At 46.6% G+C, this 15,650-nt stretch overlaps 1 protein-coding gene across 3 annotated transcripts; it reads right to left on the bottom strand.

The window, feature by feature from the left end:
• Positions 1-580: 580 nt before the first annotated feature.
• Positions 581-8,903, bottom strand: ETFBKMT (electron transfer flavoprotein subunit beta lysine methyltransferase). 3 transcript variants are annotated; one of them, XM_075503886.1, is made up of 6 exons: positions 8,776-8,903; positions 6,213-6,229; positions 5,870-5,904; positions 5,453-5,731; positions 2,237-2,367; positions 581-1,504 (listed from the first exon to the last, which is right to left on the bottom strand). In XM_075503886.1, exons 1-6 carry the CDS (start codon positions 8,891-8,893, stop codon positions 1,140-1,142), a joined length of 945 nt encoding a protein of 314 aa, XP_075360001.1. In that variant the 5' UTR covers positions 8,894-8,903; the 3' UTR covers positions 581-1,139. The 3 variants fall into 3 exon arrangements, with proteins under 3 accessions (XP_075360001.1, XP_075359991.1, XP_075359981.1); XM_075503876.1 differs by lacking the exons at positions 6,213-6,229; positions 8,776-8,903 and adding an exon at positions 8,741-8,763 and having other exon boundaries at positions 5,453-5,904; XM_075503866.1 differs by lacking the exons at positions 6,213-6,229; positions 8,776-8,903 and adding an exon at positions 7,263-7,396 and having other exon boundaries at positions 5,453-5,904.
• Between the last annotated feature and the right edge of the window lie 6,747 nt (positions 8,904-15,650).

Raw genomic sequence — 15,650 nt, forward strand, 5'->3', positions numbered from 1 at the left:
ACATCACCTGGTATTTGGATAGTTGTAGGTGCATTGCGTTCCATTCTGCAGGTATTAGTTCGCCATCACTTCTTGTTCAATAGTTAATTGCTAAAGGTGACAGATCCTTCAAGACTGCTCTGAAAACATTGGTTTCTTCTTCAAATGGCTGCATTTACAGCCTCTTAGCTGTGGATCCATTTTCCTCTTTCTTTTTTTTTTTAACCCTGCAGAGGGTTTTTCCTTGACAGATGTAGCTGAGAAAGAATGGTTCGTGTTGTCTAGCATCTCCTCAAGAGAAGAGAAAGATAATGATATCCAGCTTTTACTCCCTGTTTTTATTTGGTTACCTTCTCTTCAGAAACATGAGGGAAGGAAAGATTTCTTCATCCCTCACCAGCTTCCCATGCTGATAGATTGCCTTTTTTACCACTGCAAAGTTAGGGAATGCAGATGATTTGACCCTACTCTCTAGGGGATAAAGTTACCCTATAGCTATTACTATTTAGTCACTTTCCACTTACTAAAAACTTTTACTTTGGCTGGAGTTCAAGAAGCATATTTTAGCTTTGTGTGCAACTCCTAAATAATCACTCTGGCAGCTTCAAGGAAGAGTAAGTTTTTATTATAGAGGGGAAGGGGGAGCTTCAAATTAGTTACTTTGACATTCAGAAGAGATATTCAGAAAAAAGCAAGGCACTTTAAGTTGAGCATAGTATGAGCTAATAATCTGGCAGAGAGTTTTATGAAGGACAGCAATAATTTTATCTGTAAATAAGCTGCAAAAGTCTGTGAAAGCAGTGCAGTAATCTTTCTGCCACTGCCTTCTCCCCACAGCAGTATGCTAGACGTCCAAAACGTTTCACAATAGTGTCGGAGAGCAAGACATGAGTATACCTGAAAAACATCAAGCATGCAAACTCTTACATGTAACTTGTCTTTGGATTTGCACTTCAGTGCAGGCCCCTTTGAATAGTTTGCATGTAGTTTTTACCTCAAATGGAGCAAAAGCCTCAGTGAGTATGACTGAAATCAGTACAGTGAAGGTACAGTAGTCTACTTTGCACCAACAGATACGTCCATGTTTGATTCCCATTTTCATTTTACATACTTACAAAAAAAGCCAACCAAGTGAGACAAAATTCATTAGAAAGCCAGCTTCAACAGTTTTCTAAGCTATTTGAGGGCTGATAACTCCAGACGATACTTGATGTTAATCCGTTGTTTTCTTGTCTAGTATACTCGGGAAGTGAATATTCTATAACTTTGTGCAACTGACTACGAATGCTGTGGCTTAAAAACTGATGCCTGCCAGGGTCACCAATCAGCACTTCAGTCTGCTGTATCCTGATGAATTTCCTCAGCCAGTGATGCAGACCATCAGCAAGTTGTTCATCATAAAACATATCTCCTAGAACAATGAGGTCCCAGTTGCCAGCCTCTGAATTAATGATGTTCTTAATGGTGATGGGGAAGGGATTCAGGTGGTTCAGTTCACAGTTCAAGATCATTGCCATTCCTGCAACTGAAGAAAAGCCAAAGTAAAATGAAAGTTATGTTTTAGGATTCTGCCATTGAGCCCCCTTACAAATTTCTTTGACACATCTTCCAATTTCATCTCAAATATTTTTGTTTATCCTATCTAGGGACTTCCACAGTTTTCATTATGGGTCAAAATCTGGCATAAAGTGACGGAATTTTATCCTCATTGCACCATGACACAGGGAAGAACTATTCCTGGAATGGATACCAATGGAAACCAATCACGGAATCAAACCAGAATATCCAACTGCCTTAATACATGGATATCCTTCCTCCCTAACCAATGAGTAATTAAGTTATGAATAAACTGAATTCATAAGTCAATTATGGGAAACCAAAGCCTGGGGGGAAAAAGGCAAAATCTAGGCCCTAACATATGAAAGTGCAGGAAAATGCTGTGGTCCTACAAAGAAGCCAACTTGCCACCTGCGCTTGGAGTTCTCTTCCAAACCAGCCGTGATGGTGTATAGGCAAGACTTGATAGAAACTTTGCTGTTTGTTCATTCTAAGGAGCTGTGGAGATAGACTCGCGCCAAGAGAGGCTGGTACAACCCAGCTGCTAATACTGGCAAAATCAATTCATCTTTTTAGCATTCTTAGAACTCTGTTTGGAACCTGAATTTCTCCCAAATGGAGCAAAGAAAAGTCTGTGTTAAATGTGCTTTAAAAATTAATAAATATCTTTACACAGAGATGGAAAAAAAAAAAGCCTTACTAGGGTCAATGTCATTAGCAAGGACTTGCGATGCACCGCTCATCACAGCAGCTATTGCTGTTGCTCCACATCCACTTCCAAGATCCAAAACTGATCGTCCTTTAACAACACGTGGATTATCTAAAATATACCTGAAAAGAAAAACTGTTAAAGCAATGAACAAGATTATGCAAATTTCTCAGTTTTGCATTACACTGCATAAGAGTTCTTGTCATACATGTAATGAAGCATGGTATCTTAAAAACACTATTCCATATGTGCAGCTGGTAGATAGCTCCTTATTGGTCTCTGCTGATATAAAAATCAAGAACCATCATCTTTCTCCTTTACTTCTCCCCCACCCCCCAAACAAAAAAGAAGTCCAGCCAAGTAAGCAACATTTTATTTCAATCGGCTCCTTCTCTGACAGGTGAGCTTATCTAATAAATGGACACAAACTGCAAGGTGTTTGCTTGGCATCAGAAACAGGAAACTAAGGATTTGTAGAAATTAAAAGCAATCTGACTGAAGAAACATGAAGATGTATTTGCAGTGAATATCACACCCATCAAAATACAAGGCCTACCCATTGCCCTAAAATACTGCTTATGCAATTGCTTGGAAGAAGAGGAATTTCTCCTCATTCTTTTCCTGAGCCATGCAGACACAGATGCAAATACTTCTAGTCTGCTTAATGTTGTTCCTTAGTAGCAACAAGAAAATGAGAATAGAGCAGCGGTGAGCAGAAAGAGTATCTTCATCTAGTTGCTGACACCTGCCAAAAGGAATCAGCAAGCAAAAACCTCTAGGCTGGCAGTGGAGAAGAACTGACAAAAGGCAAGCAGCAGTTACTGTTAAACACTACGAATCATATAGCCATTACTGAGGGTTCAGAACTTCAACAACTGCCTTGAAATTCAGTCTTCTGCAAAGGGGAGGGCCCTAAGTGACAGCAGGAAGAGCCCTAGGTGACAAACTACTGCAAATTGCCATAAATTTACTACCAATTGCCATAACTTCTGTTCAAGTAGAAACAGGAAAGGATTCTACACTTGTGTTGTCTTCTGGCATGGAGGGTGATGGCTGACTCTTCACGCAGGGCTACTGGTAAGCACAGCTTTTGCAGGTGGGTTCCAATGCAGAGAACTGTAATGGAAATGTTAAGATTGGTGTAAATGGCGAATGGATAGATGGAAATGTCTGGGCCTAGAAGCGCCAGCAGGAATGGCAGAAGGAGGCCTAATAAGACTGTCAAGTGTTAATGGCACCTAGATCTCAGCACATCTGTATACAGCTTCATAGGAGCCCAGACCAGGAGAACAAAAGACAACCTACCCTCAAACTAAACAGTTCAAGCCATTAAGAGACCACAGCAGGAAGGTCAAGACCAGGACTGAAGATATAAAATACCCAGATCAGGAATCCAGGAGACATGAGGAGGACCTAAAATCCCATGCTTCTTGTCCTACATTTCATCACAAGGAATCCTACCAGACAGCTGGGACATGAACAGCTTGGTGCTTGTGAGTATGTGGTTATGAATCCCATGAGTGAAACTGGCTCTCCTATGAGGTCTGGCACCCAGCTTACCTGTAACCCAGGTTACAGGTACCATACTGGTACCATAGTGTTGCAGCATTACTTGGTACTTTGAAGCTCCACAGATGCTCTCTTTTCTGAGGGCACCCAGGCAGAACATTTGTGCAGAGGCTCAGCAGCTCAGCTGTCTGGCAACACTGCCCCTGTGGCCTTCACTTCTCTGAGGACAGCCCATAGTTTACCAACAGGGTGGAGGACAGGGATGGGACCTCCACAGGAAGTGCTCTGTTTCCCCTTTCTAGGGGCTATGCTTGGATTTGCAGTTACTTTCCAGCAGTAACTTGCGTAGACCATGATCTGGCCTCAAGCTGCAAGTGCCTTGTTTCCAGCTGAGTGGTTCTCAAGTTACCGCTAATGATTGTGGTGACTAAGGACAGCTGGAACCAACTGTATCCCCTGGCACGCACACAGCGCATTACACTGCTGTTGGAGACTGCTGTCTGCCATGCTGGGTTAAGGAGGTATCTTGGGTTACACCAAGAGGAATAGCTTGAAATAGGAGACTCCTGATGTTGTGGAAATGCCAACTGTGAAACGAACACAGTTACGGAAGCAGCATGTTTTCATGCTCCCTTTTTCTTTTTACTTTTCCAGATTATGCAGCTAATTTCTGACATTCCCAATACATCAAAACAAGTGCATAAACAAGAAGTCAATAAAGTGGTGAAATGCCAGATTATTATTATTATTGCTACCCAAATATCTGGGCATATGAATCATATGATAACAAAATGTAGAGATTACCTTACCTAATTTAATTATGCAATGTTTAGGAGCACTCTAGTTCATCTACATGGCAGGCTAATCAACTCACAATTGTAACAGTAAGACTCATCTTTTTCCTAGTCAAAAATGCCTTCCTATTTATGCTTCCTTGCAGAAAAACAGCAAAGCCCCAATTCAGATCCTTCTCTTTCATCTATGTGGGAACGTCTGACAGCTGTTCTTTGCTGTAAAAATTATTAACTTTTTCTGCTGTTCAAAGTGAGAGATTTGATTTTACAGAATAAAAACTCTAACTAGTTCCTGGGAACCAGGAACGTGAAAGACATTTTGACAGTAAGTGGCCAAAATAAAAATGTGGCTTCTGATGTGACTAAAAGACAGTCACAATAAGGCTTAACAATAAGCCTGCTGAAATCCTAAATGAGGAGAGTGATTCAGGCCAACCAGCACTCCAAGTGCATCAGCATAAACCTACTTTTCTTAACAGACCAGACATACATCCACATTCCTGTCTGTCTCCTACAAAAAAAACCCCCATGTGTTACGAGAAAATAGCAATCCTGCTGTTTGGAGTGACAATGAGTGACAGAATTAAACACCTCGCTAGGTTTTGATGGCAACCACACAGCCCTTCCCCAAATCCAAATTCAGCCCTGTTGTCAACACATGCATCGCCACTGAAGACAACAGATTTCAACTTAAGAGCCCTAAGGTATTCTATATGCAGCAGGTGCTGAAACTTCACTGCCAACCAGCAGAGATCGCATCTCTCCTGTATAAGCAGAGAGGAGCATGAATAACACGCTCTCATACAAGGCAAATACACATTGCTAGGAATCACTACAAGCAGAGCTAGGTCTGACATCCTGGCCCACAGCAGACTGGACAACTTCGGTGGTGCATGCTGCGTACCTGGAGAGGGCTTGGCCTCCTGGCCAGTAAATTGCCCAGAATGGGTCCCCGTAAGGCCACAGGTCAGGTTTTTCCCTCCAGAACCTGCAGCGAGGGGTGAGGAGGCGCAGTCGTATCTCTGGCGTGAGGTGCCCACTGCTGGTGACCTCTGTGTTCTCCTCCAAAAACGCTCTCACCTCGGGGTCCAGAGACTTGCCAGCACTCCAATGGCAGCAGCGCTTCCAGCGCAGAGAGGGGCCTCCCCTCCTGCTCCTCCAAGCCTTGGCAAAGGTGTTCTGCCTGCCCAAGAGGAGGAGCCGCTTCCAGCCACGGAAGGCCATGTCTCCCCAAGGACAAACCCTCCCCAGGAGAGCTCAGAGCACAGCTTATCCGATGAACACAGCAGGTGATGAGGCAGAAAGCTTGAAACAAACTCACAGGATGTTGTTTTTCATAGCGATGGATGACAATTCCTGAAAGGAGAACAATGCTACGTAAGTGATGTTTCTTCAGCAACTTCAAGGCTATGCACCACCAGGGCTTTAGGAAGAGGAGGTCAACGTGCTGTTGTGTGACCACGAATGCATGCCTTGCCCCTGCCCAAAGAGCCTTTGAAGTCTGAAAGCAGTGGTATATAAGGAAGAAGCTATCAGGAGACCCATTCAGAAGAGTGCTATAAACATACCCTGTGAGAAACAACCAGTTAGCAGGACAGCTGATAGAGCTAAAAATTAAACGTGCAGCCTTTTAACATCTCCCTCCTTCTGCCTTGAAGATATACACACAGCAAGCTACTCCCTTTTAAGGTTCTTCCATTGAATCTTAAGATTTGCAGTAGGGCTCTGGCATTGCAGGGCTTATGGACATAGCAAAGGTTATCAGTAGATTGCTTGAGAGATGCCATTAATTACAAGTTTTATAATGCTGATGAGTCTTTTATATGAAAGCATCTTTTTAAAGTCAAGCAATTAAAGGATTTCCTCAAAAGACTTTCCTCTTCCTCTTCCTCTTTCTCCCTCAGATTTGTCAGGCTGCCAGCTCCAAAATGGAAAAAAAAAAAAAAAAAAATCCCCAAGAACTGATCTTAACCAGCATCCTCCCCATTTGTTGCATTTCAGTCTGTATTTTAAAGGATCAGTTAGTCTTATGGTGCAATAGTCTCACGTGGATGCTCTCAGCTGCAGAAGAAAGTAGACCTCCATCACTGTAGGCCACTCCCTGTGAGAAACTACATAAATGTGCTCCAAGCTGTCTAAAGAGAGAGGAACTGAATCCAACACATTTTAAAAAATTAAGTTTTTAAAAGGTGAGACATTCAGACTGGATGAGCTCATGCTCAAAGGCCTTCTGACAGCACTCAAGGCCAGTTTTCAGGTCACAGGCAGTGAAGAAAAGGAGAATGGAAGATTGGTACATCAGAGTTTAGAGTCAGTTAAGAATCAAGAGAGTGGAGAGCCACAGCACTCAGCTGAGAGGCGAATGAAGAAGGGCCTCTCAGCACTTCACCACCACCATACGCTCCTCATCCACCATTTCTTGCAGACCCTGGGTCTTACCCTGATCCTGTGAGTATCCTTACCAAGCAGTGGCCTGAAGAGAGAGCAACTGTTTTCCTGCCTTCCTGCTCAGATCCCCTCCTTCATCCCTCTTTTACTGTTTCCATATCTTTTTTCCTTCCTCATCTTGCTCTCTAATTTCAATAACTCAGACTTACTTGCTTCAGGGCACAGCTTTTGAACCTCCCCCTAAGCTGATGACCAGAGAAGCATTTAAGGCCTGCGCTACCACAACAGCAAGGCTGCAAGTACAAACAGACACAAGAGAAACTCACTCTCTATTTTGCGATTGTTTTCTCTCTTCCGCAGTGGCTTTCATGAAAAAGCAGAATGACGCACGAAGAAAATCAACTTCAGCCCATCCCTGCCAATTTTTCACAACAGAAGAATTGTGGCCAGCTTTGCCATCAAGAGCTGTGCAGGTTGTCCTTAAAAAAACTAGACAAAGGGACAATAGGAAAAATAGGCTAATAAAACAAAGTCTTAACACTCTGTATTTCATGCCTTTTGTTTTTCTTTATTTGCCTGTATCTTTAGTAAGAGTTTGTATGTGTTTAGTGGCATTTTTGTTGTGTGCCGGCCTCTGCTTTAGGTAGTGGGTTCAGTTTGATCGCTTACTAAAATGTTAAGCTGTGAACTTCTCTCCCGTAAGACTGTGCTGTTTAGGCTGACGCTCCAGTTAAGTCTTTGTTTATATCATTGGCTAAAGGCTTTGTATCTTTATTAAAAATAAATACATGTGACTGAACGTTTTGCATTCTTCCACATTGGAGAATGCCATTCAGCAGAGTCCATGTAATTAATGAATGTAATTAATGAATGCTTTCCTTCTTCAAGGCAGAGCTCTATAATCCCCATCTGCCTAAGGGAAGCATGAAGTTAACTGAAATCAGAGAGATAAATCTTGTCAGCTAATGCTGTATGCTGGTTTTTCCCCATGAATTGCTGCAAATCAGCAGGGCTGAGATTCAGTAGCGTCTATTTTGCATTGCCTGTCATGATGGTTACTCTTTTTAAATTAATTGTCTGTAGAGAAATATCTGCCAAGAGCTCCGTGCTCAAAATGCCAAACTGAGCTTAAGCACTTAATGCAGGAAGGCGTCAGGACAGACATCCTTGTGTTTGACACTTCTGGTCTTACTGAGAATAAAATTAGTGGGCGAGTAGAATTTGGAAAGAGGAATAAAACCAAAACCAACCAAAACCCATAAAAAAACCCCAACAACAAAACCAATTCCTGTGCCATTTAAGCTTTTTTTTTTAAGCAGCAGGTGCTTTTCAAAGCATAACCACACCGACCCCCCGTTTCCCATCGGGGAGGCCAGACCTAACCAAGGCCAAAGGCTGCCCGCTGCAGCGAGGGAGGCAAATCGCCCGCTGCCACCCAGCCCTGCCGCCACGAGCGACCCCCGGACACTCGCCGCTCCCACCCAGACACCCCCAAATCGTCACCCCGGGCTGGGCACCCCTCTGCGAAGCGGCCGCTAGCCTCCAGGGGGCACGGACAGCCCCAGCGGCTCGCCGGCAGGGCAGGGGCAAGGGGAAGGGAAAGGCCGGCACCGGGGCCCGGGCCACCGCCACCGCCTGGGCCGGGCCATCCCGCGCAGGCCCGGCCGCGCCGAGCCGAGCCGAGCCGAGCCGCTCCGGCCACCGGTCCGCCGGGCCCGAACGGGCCGCCCGCCCCATCCCCGCCCGGCCGCACCGCCCTCCGCCGGGGCGGGACCGGGACCGGGACCGGCCGGCCCACACCTACCTGCTGCGCCCGGCCACAGCCGCCGCCGCCGCCGCCGCCGCCGCCGCCGCCGCTGAGGCCCCGCCCTGTCCCGCTGCGCGGGGGCCGGGCCGGGCCGGGCCGAGGAGGGCCGGGCTCCCCGTCCGCCCTTAAAGCGGCAGCACCGCGGACCATGCGGGCTCGGTCCCGGCTCCGGCCCCGGCCGCGACCTTGGGCTCGGGGTTGGTTTTTTCCATCGCGCAGCGCTTCGGGGCAGCGGCCTGGGCCTGCGCCTCTGCTCGATCCAGATCACCGATCGGTGTCAAGTGCTTGCTCTGTTCCTGCTTCATTTTAAAGGGCTTCCGTCAATGTAAACCAGCTCTGTATTTTAAAATGTTAATAAAAATCCCCACGGGAAAAGGAGTACTAACACACATCCAAATCTGACAGCAGTGAAAATAAGATTTTTTTCTTCTTCTTCTTCCTTTGCACATCAGATGACGGCCACTGTCAAATGTGGTGCGGCCTAACCGAGGGTTCCCGATCTGTTCGTAACAGCGACAGGTACTGAAGGTACTGGCCACCGAAAGACCGGCCAGCCAGTGCTCCAGTGCCGGCTCTGTTCCTCGGGCAAGCTGAACCTCCCTCTTCCCCTCTGCCTGTTTCTCTTCCCCATGCTCCATCCGTCCCGTTAGTATTTCTCCTGATCCCTTCGCTTCTCTCCTCCCCAAACCCTCTCCGGTGTGGACGTGAGGAGAGGTCTTCCCTTACAGCACTGTTCTGTTGTTGTCCCTCAGGACGGCACAGCTCTGCCGCAGGTCAGCACCTGACAACCTACAAACACTGGCGTTTCCTCTGAGGCCACAAAGTGCATTTCCACCAGGCAGTGACCGCGACTCGCCGGTGGCTGGGCAAGGACCCAAACCCTCCTGCGTCTCCCCCCTTCCCTGGCCGCTGTCCTCCACAGAGGCATCCCTGTGCTGCCTTGATCAGTGGCTCTCCAACAGCTCCCACCAGGTCTCTGCCCCATCTCCAGTCCCACCTGCCGGGATTTCGGGAATACGAGCAGCTTCAGACAGGAGCGACAAACGTGGTTTTCTCTAGCTTCCCTATGGGACAAAATCTCCCAAATTTCACACACTGTGTTTTGAAAAGGCTCTTGTGCATTGGTGACGATCATAAGTCGTGTAGCACTCAGGGTGCCAGGTTTTTAAATATAAATCTGGCGATTACACAGCCTAAGCCTGGATCTGCCCAAATCGCTGAGGTTATGAGGCCATCTAGTGATCTGATGGCTTAGTACAATTAAAATGTGCTCTCCAGGGTGTGAAAGCTGCTTATAAAGCAGGACCTTTTCTTTAAACGTGGGTCATCCCCAGTGTCCTGAGAGAAGGTGGCCCCTCCATGCTGAGCTGCAGAAAGGCCGGGACGGAGGCGATGCACTGGGAGGAGGCCAGGACCCATCCAGAAGCTGGTGTCCACCCACCACCTGAAGGAGCCTGAAGTCTACAGCCTCGTTAAGCTACAGGGATACTTGCATGTCTTTTACTCTTGTAGAGCAGGACACACTCTCAGTCTTCTTAGAAATGATCCCCCAAATTTATCTAAAGGTGTGGACCTTTGTGGTTTAGGCTCAAGAAGGACATTATTTCTTGGAGCCCTTAGGGGAACCAAGAAGTTTTGAAGGTCTTGAGTCTTTCAGCAGCTCTTGCTGGTCCTCTCCAAGGACAGAGACATTGAAAACACTCCTAATACCCAAAACTGTGCATAAAATGTGCAATTCAGGACAGAGATCTTTGTGCCCTCTAGATACTCACCACCACACTAGGAATAAAGAACTCTGTAATGTAACAGCAGAATCATTATCCGCATCAGCTCAGGGTGCTGTGTAAGACGTGGTAACAGCTTTAAGTATGCTGACAGGTGACGATACACCTCTACCTTGCACATTTTATTTTATGCCTGAGAAGGTTCACAAAGAAATCTGACAGGAAAGCTTTTTCACTTGGATCTTCAGCCTCTTTGATTGGGTATTTTAACAAGTAACTTCTCAGGTCTAGTTTTTCTGAACTCCTGATATATGATATTACTTGGTAGCTCCGTGAACCTCAGTGAAGTCACTGCTGTCTAATAAAGACCAACATCACGCTGGGACAGTTAAAAAAAAAATCTTCCCTGCCTGCTCCCAGCTTAGGGATTGCCTAGGTGAAAAAGGAGAGGTCACGTCTTTGCTTCCCAGTAACATTGGCTGGGATGTTAAAACCAGAAACCCACTCTTTCTTATTTAACTACAAATACTTAGTTATTATTGTATAGACTCCTAGCATGACATAGGAAAGCTCTGATACCAATGATAGCTGCCATCCCTCTTGTGAAAGTCTAGGTAAACCATTTAGACTTTCAGGACATGCTTTGTGCTGATTACTGCTGCAAAATATCAAAGCCTGTCCCCTGTAAGGAAAAATGTTTTATTTCCAAAGGCTTTTTGCTTTAGACGGTGACATCTTGAGAATTTCTGCTGCTCGCATGTATGGTATACTGTGCAGCCAACTACCATAACTGTGCTGGAATTTGCTCTGAGGATAAGGCTGTCTTTGATCACAACATAACATCGATTTGGTGTATCATGGAGGAGTGCAACACTTGCAAAATGCAGTTGTAGAGTAGCACACGAGGGACTCCTGCGTGCCCAAGGGAATTAGCGGATTACTGGCTGATGGGACAACTGCCCAAGTCTCTGAGGAAATCTTGTTTCAGCCAATTAACAACAAAGAAATGGAACTGCACAAGGACAGAGAGAAGGGGAAGGCAGAGAGGAGCTACCTTCACTTTAGCAAGCCCACAACCCATGAATCTTCATAGATAGAAGGTTAAACTCAAAGGAAGGCAGGCCTGTGGTTCAGCAGCCAGGTGATCCCGCCAGTTCACTCCTTCTCTTCTAGCTGTTACAGCCAAAGCTCCAGCCCCAATTTCCAGACCTCTTTTTTGCAAGGCCAGCTGCCGCAATTTGCTGCAACGAAAGGACCTCAGTGGAAGTTCACAGAAGGGAAGACGGATGGATTCAGAGCGCTGTTGATTTGTAAAAAGCATCCCAACAACTCAATATCAACAGTCAGGGGTTTTGCACATCAGGATCAATTTGTGGTTACCCAGAGGCTGCAGAAGCAAGTCATTATCAAAATGTAGCTGGCACATTAGCTAGTAGCTAAGGTAAATGGAATATGAGAGCTCTGGCTAGGTAAGGGAGAGGCAATTCTATTAATCTGTTGTGCCTTCAGCTACAATCCACACCTACTCATTTCAGAATCACGGTACATCTTTTGCAGTTGAAGAATAGATATCCTAACAAAACAAATCACACGCTACCTGTAATATGTCCTGAAAGCATTAGATGTGTTTTTCATACCTTCCCTGCTGCCTCGCCAGCTGCATTAGGTCAGGAGCAGGAAGGAGCAGCAGCTGGCAGAGATGAAGGTATCAAGTACCTTCTGGCAGTGGATGCAAGAAGGGGAATCTGCAAGGTGTGGCTTGGTTTTTTTGTTTGGTTTTTTTGGTTGGTTGGTTGGGGTTTTTTTTTGGGGGGGGGGCGGTGATGAAATGGGGAGAAGCTGTATTAACCTGACCCTTGTGCTAATGCAGACTCAGTCTTCCTGGTGTGAGGAGTCCCTGCAAGAGCCTTGATGGTAAGACCAAGAAGTTGAAAACTATCATCTCTGAGATCATTCTTGATTTTGTCTTTGTCTATGTGTGTAGTTAAAGTGTGTTTGGCCTCAGCTGGCTGCTTGTGTTGACGCACAGTCAGACATGGGAGCATTTTTGTAGCACAGACAAAGCCTGGAAAGGCACACAGACTCTGATAGTTTAGGCTTCTCTGTGGATATTGTTTGGGTACTTGTTTGGATGTTAAAACTAGAGGATACATTATTTTCAAGCCCTGTTTTTGAATGGCTGAAGTCTCCTTGAAATACTGGGACTTTGACTCCCATATATCTCTTAAAATAATGACACTTGGGTTCCTAAGTTTCAGGTCCCGGCAATATTTTGTGACAATCAGCTAGCTTGAGTGAAACCTCACTGTGGAGGAAAATTAAGACAGAAAGTAGTCCAGCCTGATGAACATATTTGTAACTAATTAACATGTCCAGAGATGCATCCTGTAAAAACAGGTGCTCTGGTGGTTTTAGCTGCACAGCAAGAAGATTGCAGCGCAGGTAGCAACTAGGAGGAAGCAGCCACCATGTTGGCACAGCCACTTCTGGTGATACAACTACCTGTGTTAGTGCACTGAAAGGGCGGTGGTGGTGGGCAGCTTGCGGTGGGCTTTGTTCGTAGCTCCCTTCGGTCTTCCATGAACTGAACTATCTCTGTTGTACTTTTTGTACTATTGTGATGTTACTGTGGTCATCTGTAATAGCTTTCTGGATGCCAGTGTCCTGTCTTGGGTGGCCAGTAGTCTGGGATCACAGCAGTCTGCAGGAAGCTTTTGGGTACCCCCAAAGTCTGGGCCAGATCTGGAGCCAGCCCAAGATGGGACACAGCTGCAGGGGGAAGAAGGAGGGATGTAAATAAAGGTGAGGAATGGCTGTGCCTGGCGTCACAACATTTATTTGGGGTTTCTTCTTGTGGTTTTGTGTTGGTATTTTTTTTTCTGTGCTTCTCTGCAAAGCCCTGATAGAGGAAGGAGAGGGAAGCTGAGTGAAAACGGGCAGCCAGGGAAATGGGCTGCTCACATACTACGGAGCCTCTCCAGTCTCGTCTCCAGAAAATCTGTAGCTGCCTAAGTTTTCCTGAATGAAATGAAGACATTCTTCGTGTCCTCATCTCTCCTGGCCTCCTGCGACAGGAAAATCCATCCTGTCTGCCTTCCCCACATAGCTTTGTCCCACATGCCCTCCACATGTGACGTACCCAGAGTAATACGCAAGTCTCATGGCTTCAGTATATTTATTAGACCTTTGCTTTTCCTAGATAGGCAGAAACAATATTAAACAACAGAGCTAAGCCAACATTTAGTCTGGAGCATGAGACCACGACCACAGGTTGGGGCCCTAATGCAAGTGATGCTTCCCAAGCATAGCTCTCTCTGTTGCTAGGTAGGCTGGATTCACTACTGTGTTTAAACTTATGACTAATTACATCTCTTCTCTAGGCAGAGCAATTGCTCCAGCTTGCTGCAGAAATAAAACCTGAAGCCATAATGCTTTTGATCATCTAATTTTTAAGGATCATGCTAACAGCCATTGGTGCCAGGGATAAAGTAAGCAAATCAAGTTTTCAAGGAGCTCTATCAGTTCACAGCAGCTGGTTGATTTTGTAATTCAAATTTCTTAGTTTCCTGCTGGTGTTCAGAGCCTGGCACCAGCTGAACTCTTTCTTTTGCCTTCCACAGGGTAGTCTGCCAAACATTTGGACTCTTCCAGGGACCTGGGGACAGAGGAAACGATGGAGATCTGAAGCAGACACAAGACAGACAGGTGGTACGTACTGTCTAGAGCTCCTAGAGGAAGCTGTTTGCCAAGAACCTGACACAATATGCCTCTTCTTTTGGCTCATGTTTGCTATTGCATCTTGGGAGCGTTTTGGGGTCCTCAGGCAACTTAGTTGTGAGTCAGGGTCATGCTGTGTCAGGACCTCTGCTCTTCACTATTTTGCACTAGTATCCAGAGGACATGTAAAACAAGTGATACCACTGCAAGGATGCCCAGAGGAATGAAGCACAGCTCCCCTGCAACATCAGCCAGCTGCCTCACACAATGAACAGGCTGGAGCTTAAGTTCAATGTGAGCAAGGACAGAATAGCTACTATTTATGCACATGAGGCATGGGAAGGTCACAAGGGGCTGGAAAAGGACTCAGTCTTTGGATCTCTTACCGATTTTCAGTGGTATCCTACAAAGTGTCAGTTCCACTGGCTTTCCTATCCATACTTATGCAGCATACCCTCCAAAGGGGTGTTTGGCACAGCTCTTCTTTAGGATACAGGCAACTTTGAAACCTGTTGATACAAAACAACAAATATGCACATGACCAGATCCATGGGGTTTGCTTACAGAACAACTTAAACTGACATTAGCCCCTGTATAATGTCTTCATGCATTTCAAGCTTCTCCAAGCTTGGTGCATTGGCAATGCACCGCAACTTCCTTCACCACAGCAGAGGACATGGTGCAGCAACACCTGAATGGCTTATTAGGAGCAGGCCCACTTCCAGCTGGACCTGTTACCTGCAGGGCTGGGCAGGTTGCAGGTGGAGCTGCTTGAATGCCTCCTTGTCACAACTCCAGGGCTCCTAATAGTGAAGGCAGCCTGAGAGCCCCCCAACCCTGCCCTGTGTGATGTTGCATCTACGGTTTTATCAGCCAAGGCTTCAGGCTTCATGCAAGCAGCTGCATCCAGCTCCAAGTGGAAGCAGCAGCGTCACTGTGACTGTGCAGCACAGCTCTTTGGCTGTGGCACCCTGAACTGGCTCTGGGGGAGCCAGGGCAGGAACATCTGCAGGCAGGCTAATCCTCAGTCTGAACAAATGGCCCAAGGATAACAGAGCAGACAGGTTCTGTCATCTTCCAAACAAGACACTAAGCACTTCCACGACTTAAATCAGCACATCTCAGCCATATGTGCTGGGTGTCAGGGCCCTGAGGGCACTAATGGGCCTTGCTGGCCCTGCTCCCCCTGCCCCAGGGCTCCCCCCACCCCACACGTGGCCCATTTCAGCCCCTGGGGTGGCCAGTCCTTGTCCCCGCGGCACTGCAGCGGGACCAGTCTCCAGCTCCCTGCAGCCCTGCCCTGTCCATCCATGGGCCCCACCAAGCCATTCCCCCTTCCCATGGCCATCCTGGGGCCATGTTCCCAGCCTGGTTCCCCTCACTGGGCCTGATACTGGCCTCCCCCCATGGGCTGACGTGAGAGTCAGAGCAGCCGGACACACTGACAATGCCTGGCAGCAAAGACC

Source organism: Mycteria americana, chromosome 1, assembly GCF_035582795.1.
Source record: "Mycteria americana isolate JAX WOST 10 ecotype Jacksonville Zoo and Gardens chromosome 1, USCA_MyAme_1.0, whole genome shotgun sequence".
Classification (NCBI taxonomy): Eukaryota; Metazoa; Chordata; class Aves; order Ciconiiformes; family Ciconiidae; genus Mycteria; species Mycteria americana.

Coding starts and splice junctions, on each gene's coding strand:
- ETFBKMT (XM_075503886.1), bottom strand. CDS start 8,893: ATGGTCCGCGGTGCTGCCGCTTTAAGGGCGGACGGGGAGCCCGGCCCT. Junction 5,732..5,869: donor GCTATGAAAAACAACATCCT/GTGAGTTTGTTT, acceptor CCTCTTGGGCAG/GCAGAACACCTTTGCCAAGG. Junction 1,505..2,236: donor TGCTAATGACATTGACCCTA/GTAAGGCTTTTT, acceptor GCTTTTCTTCAG/TTGCAGGAATGGCAATGATC.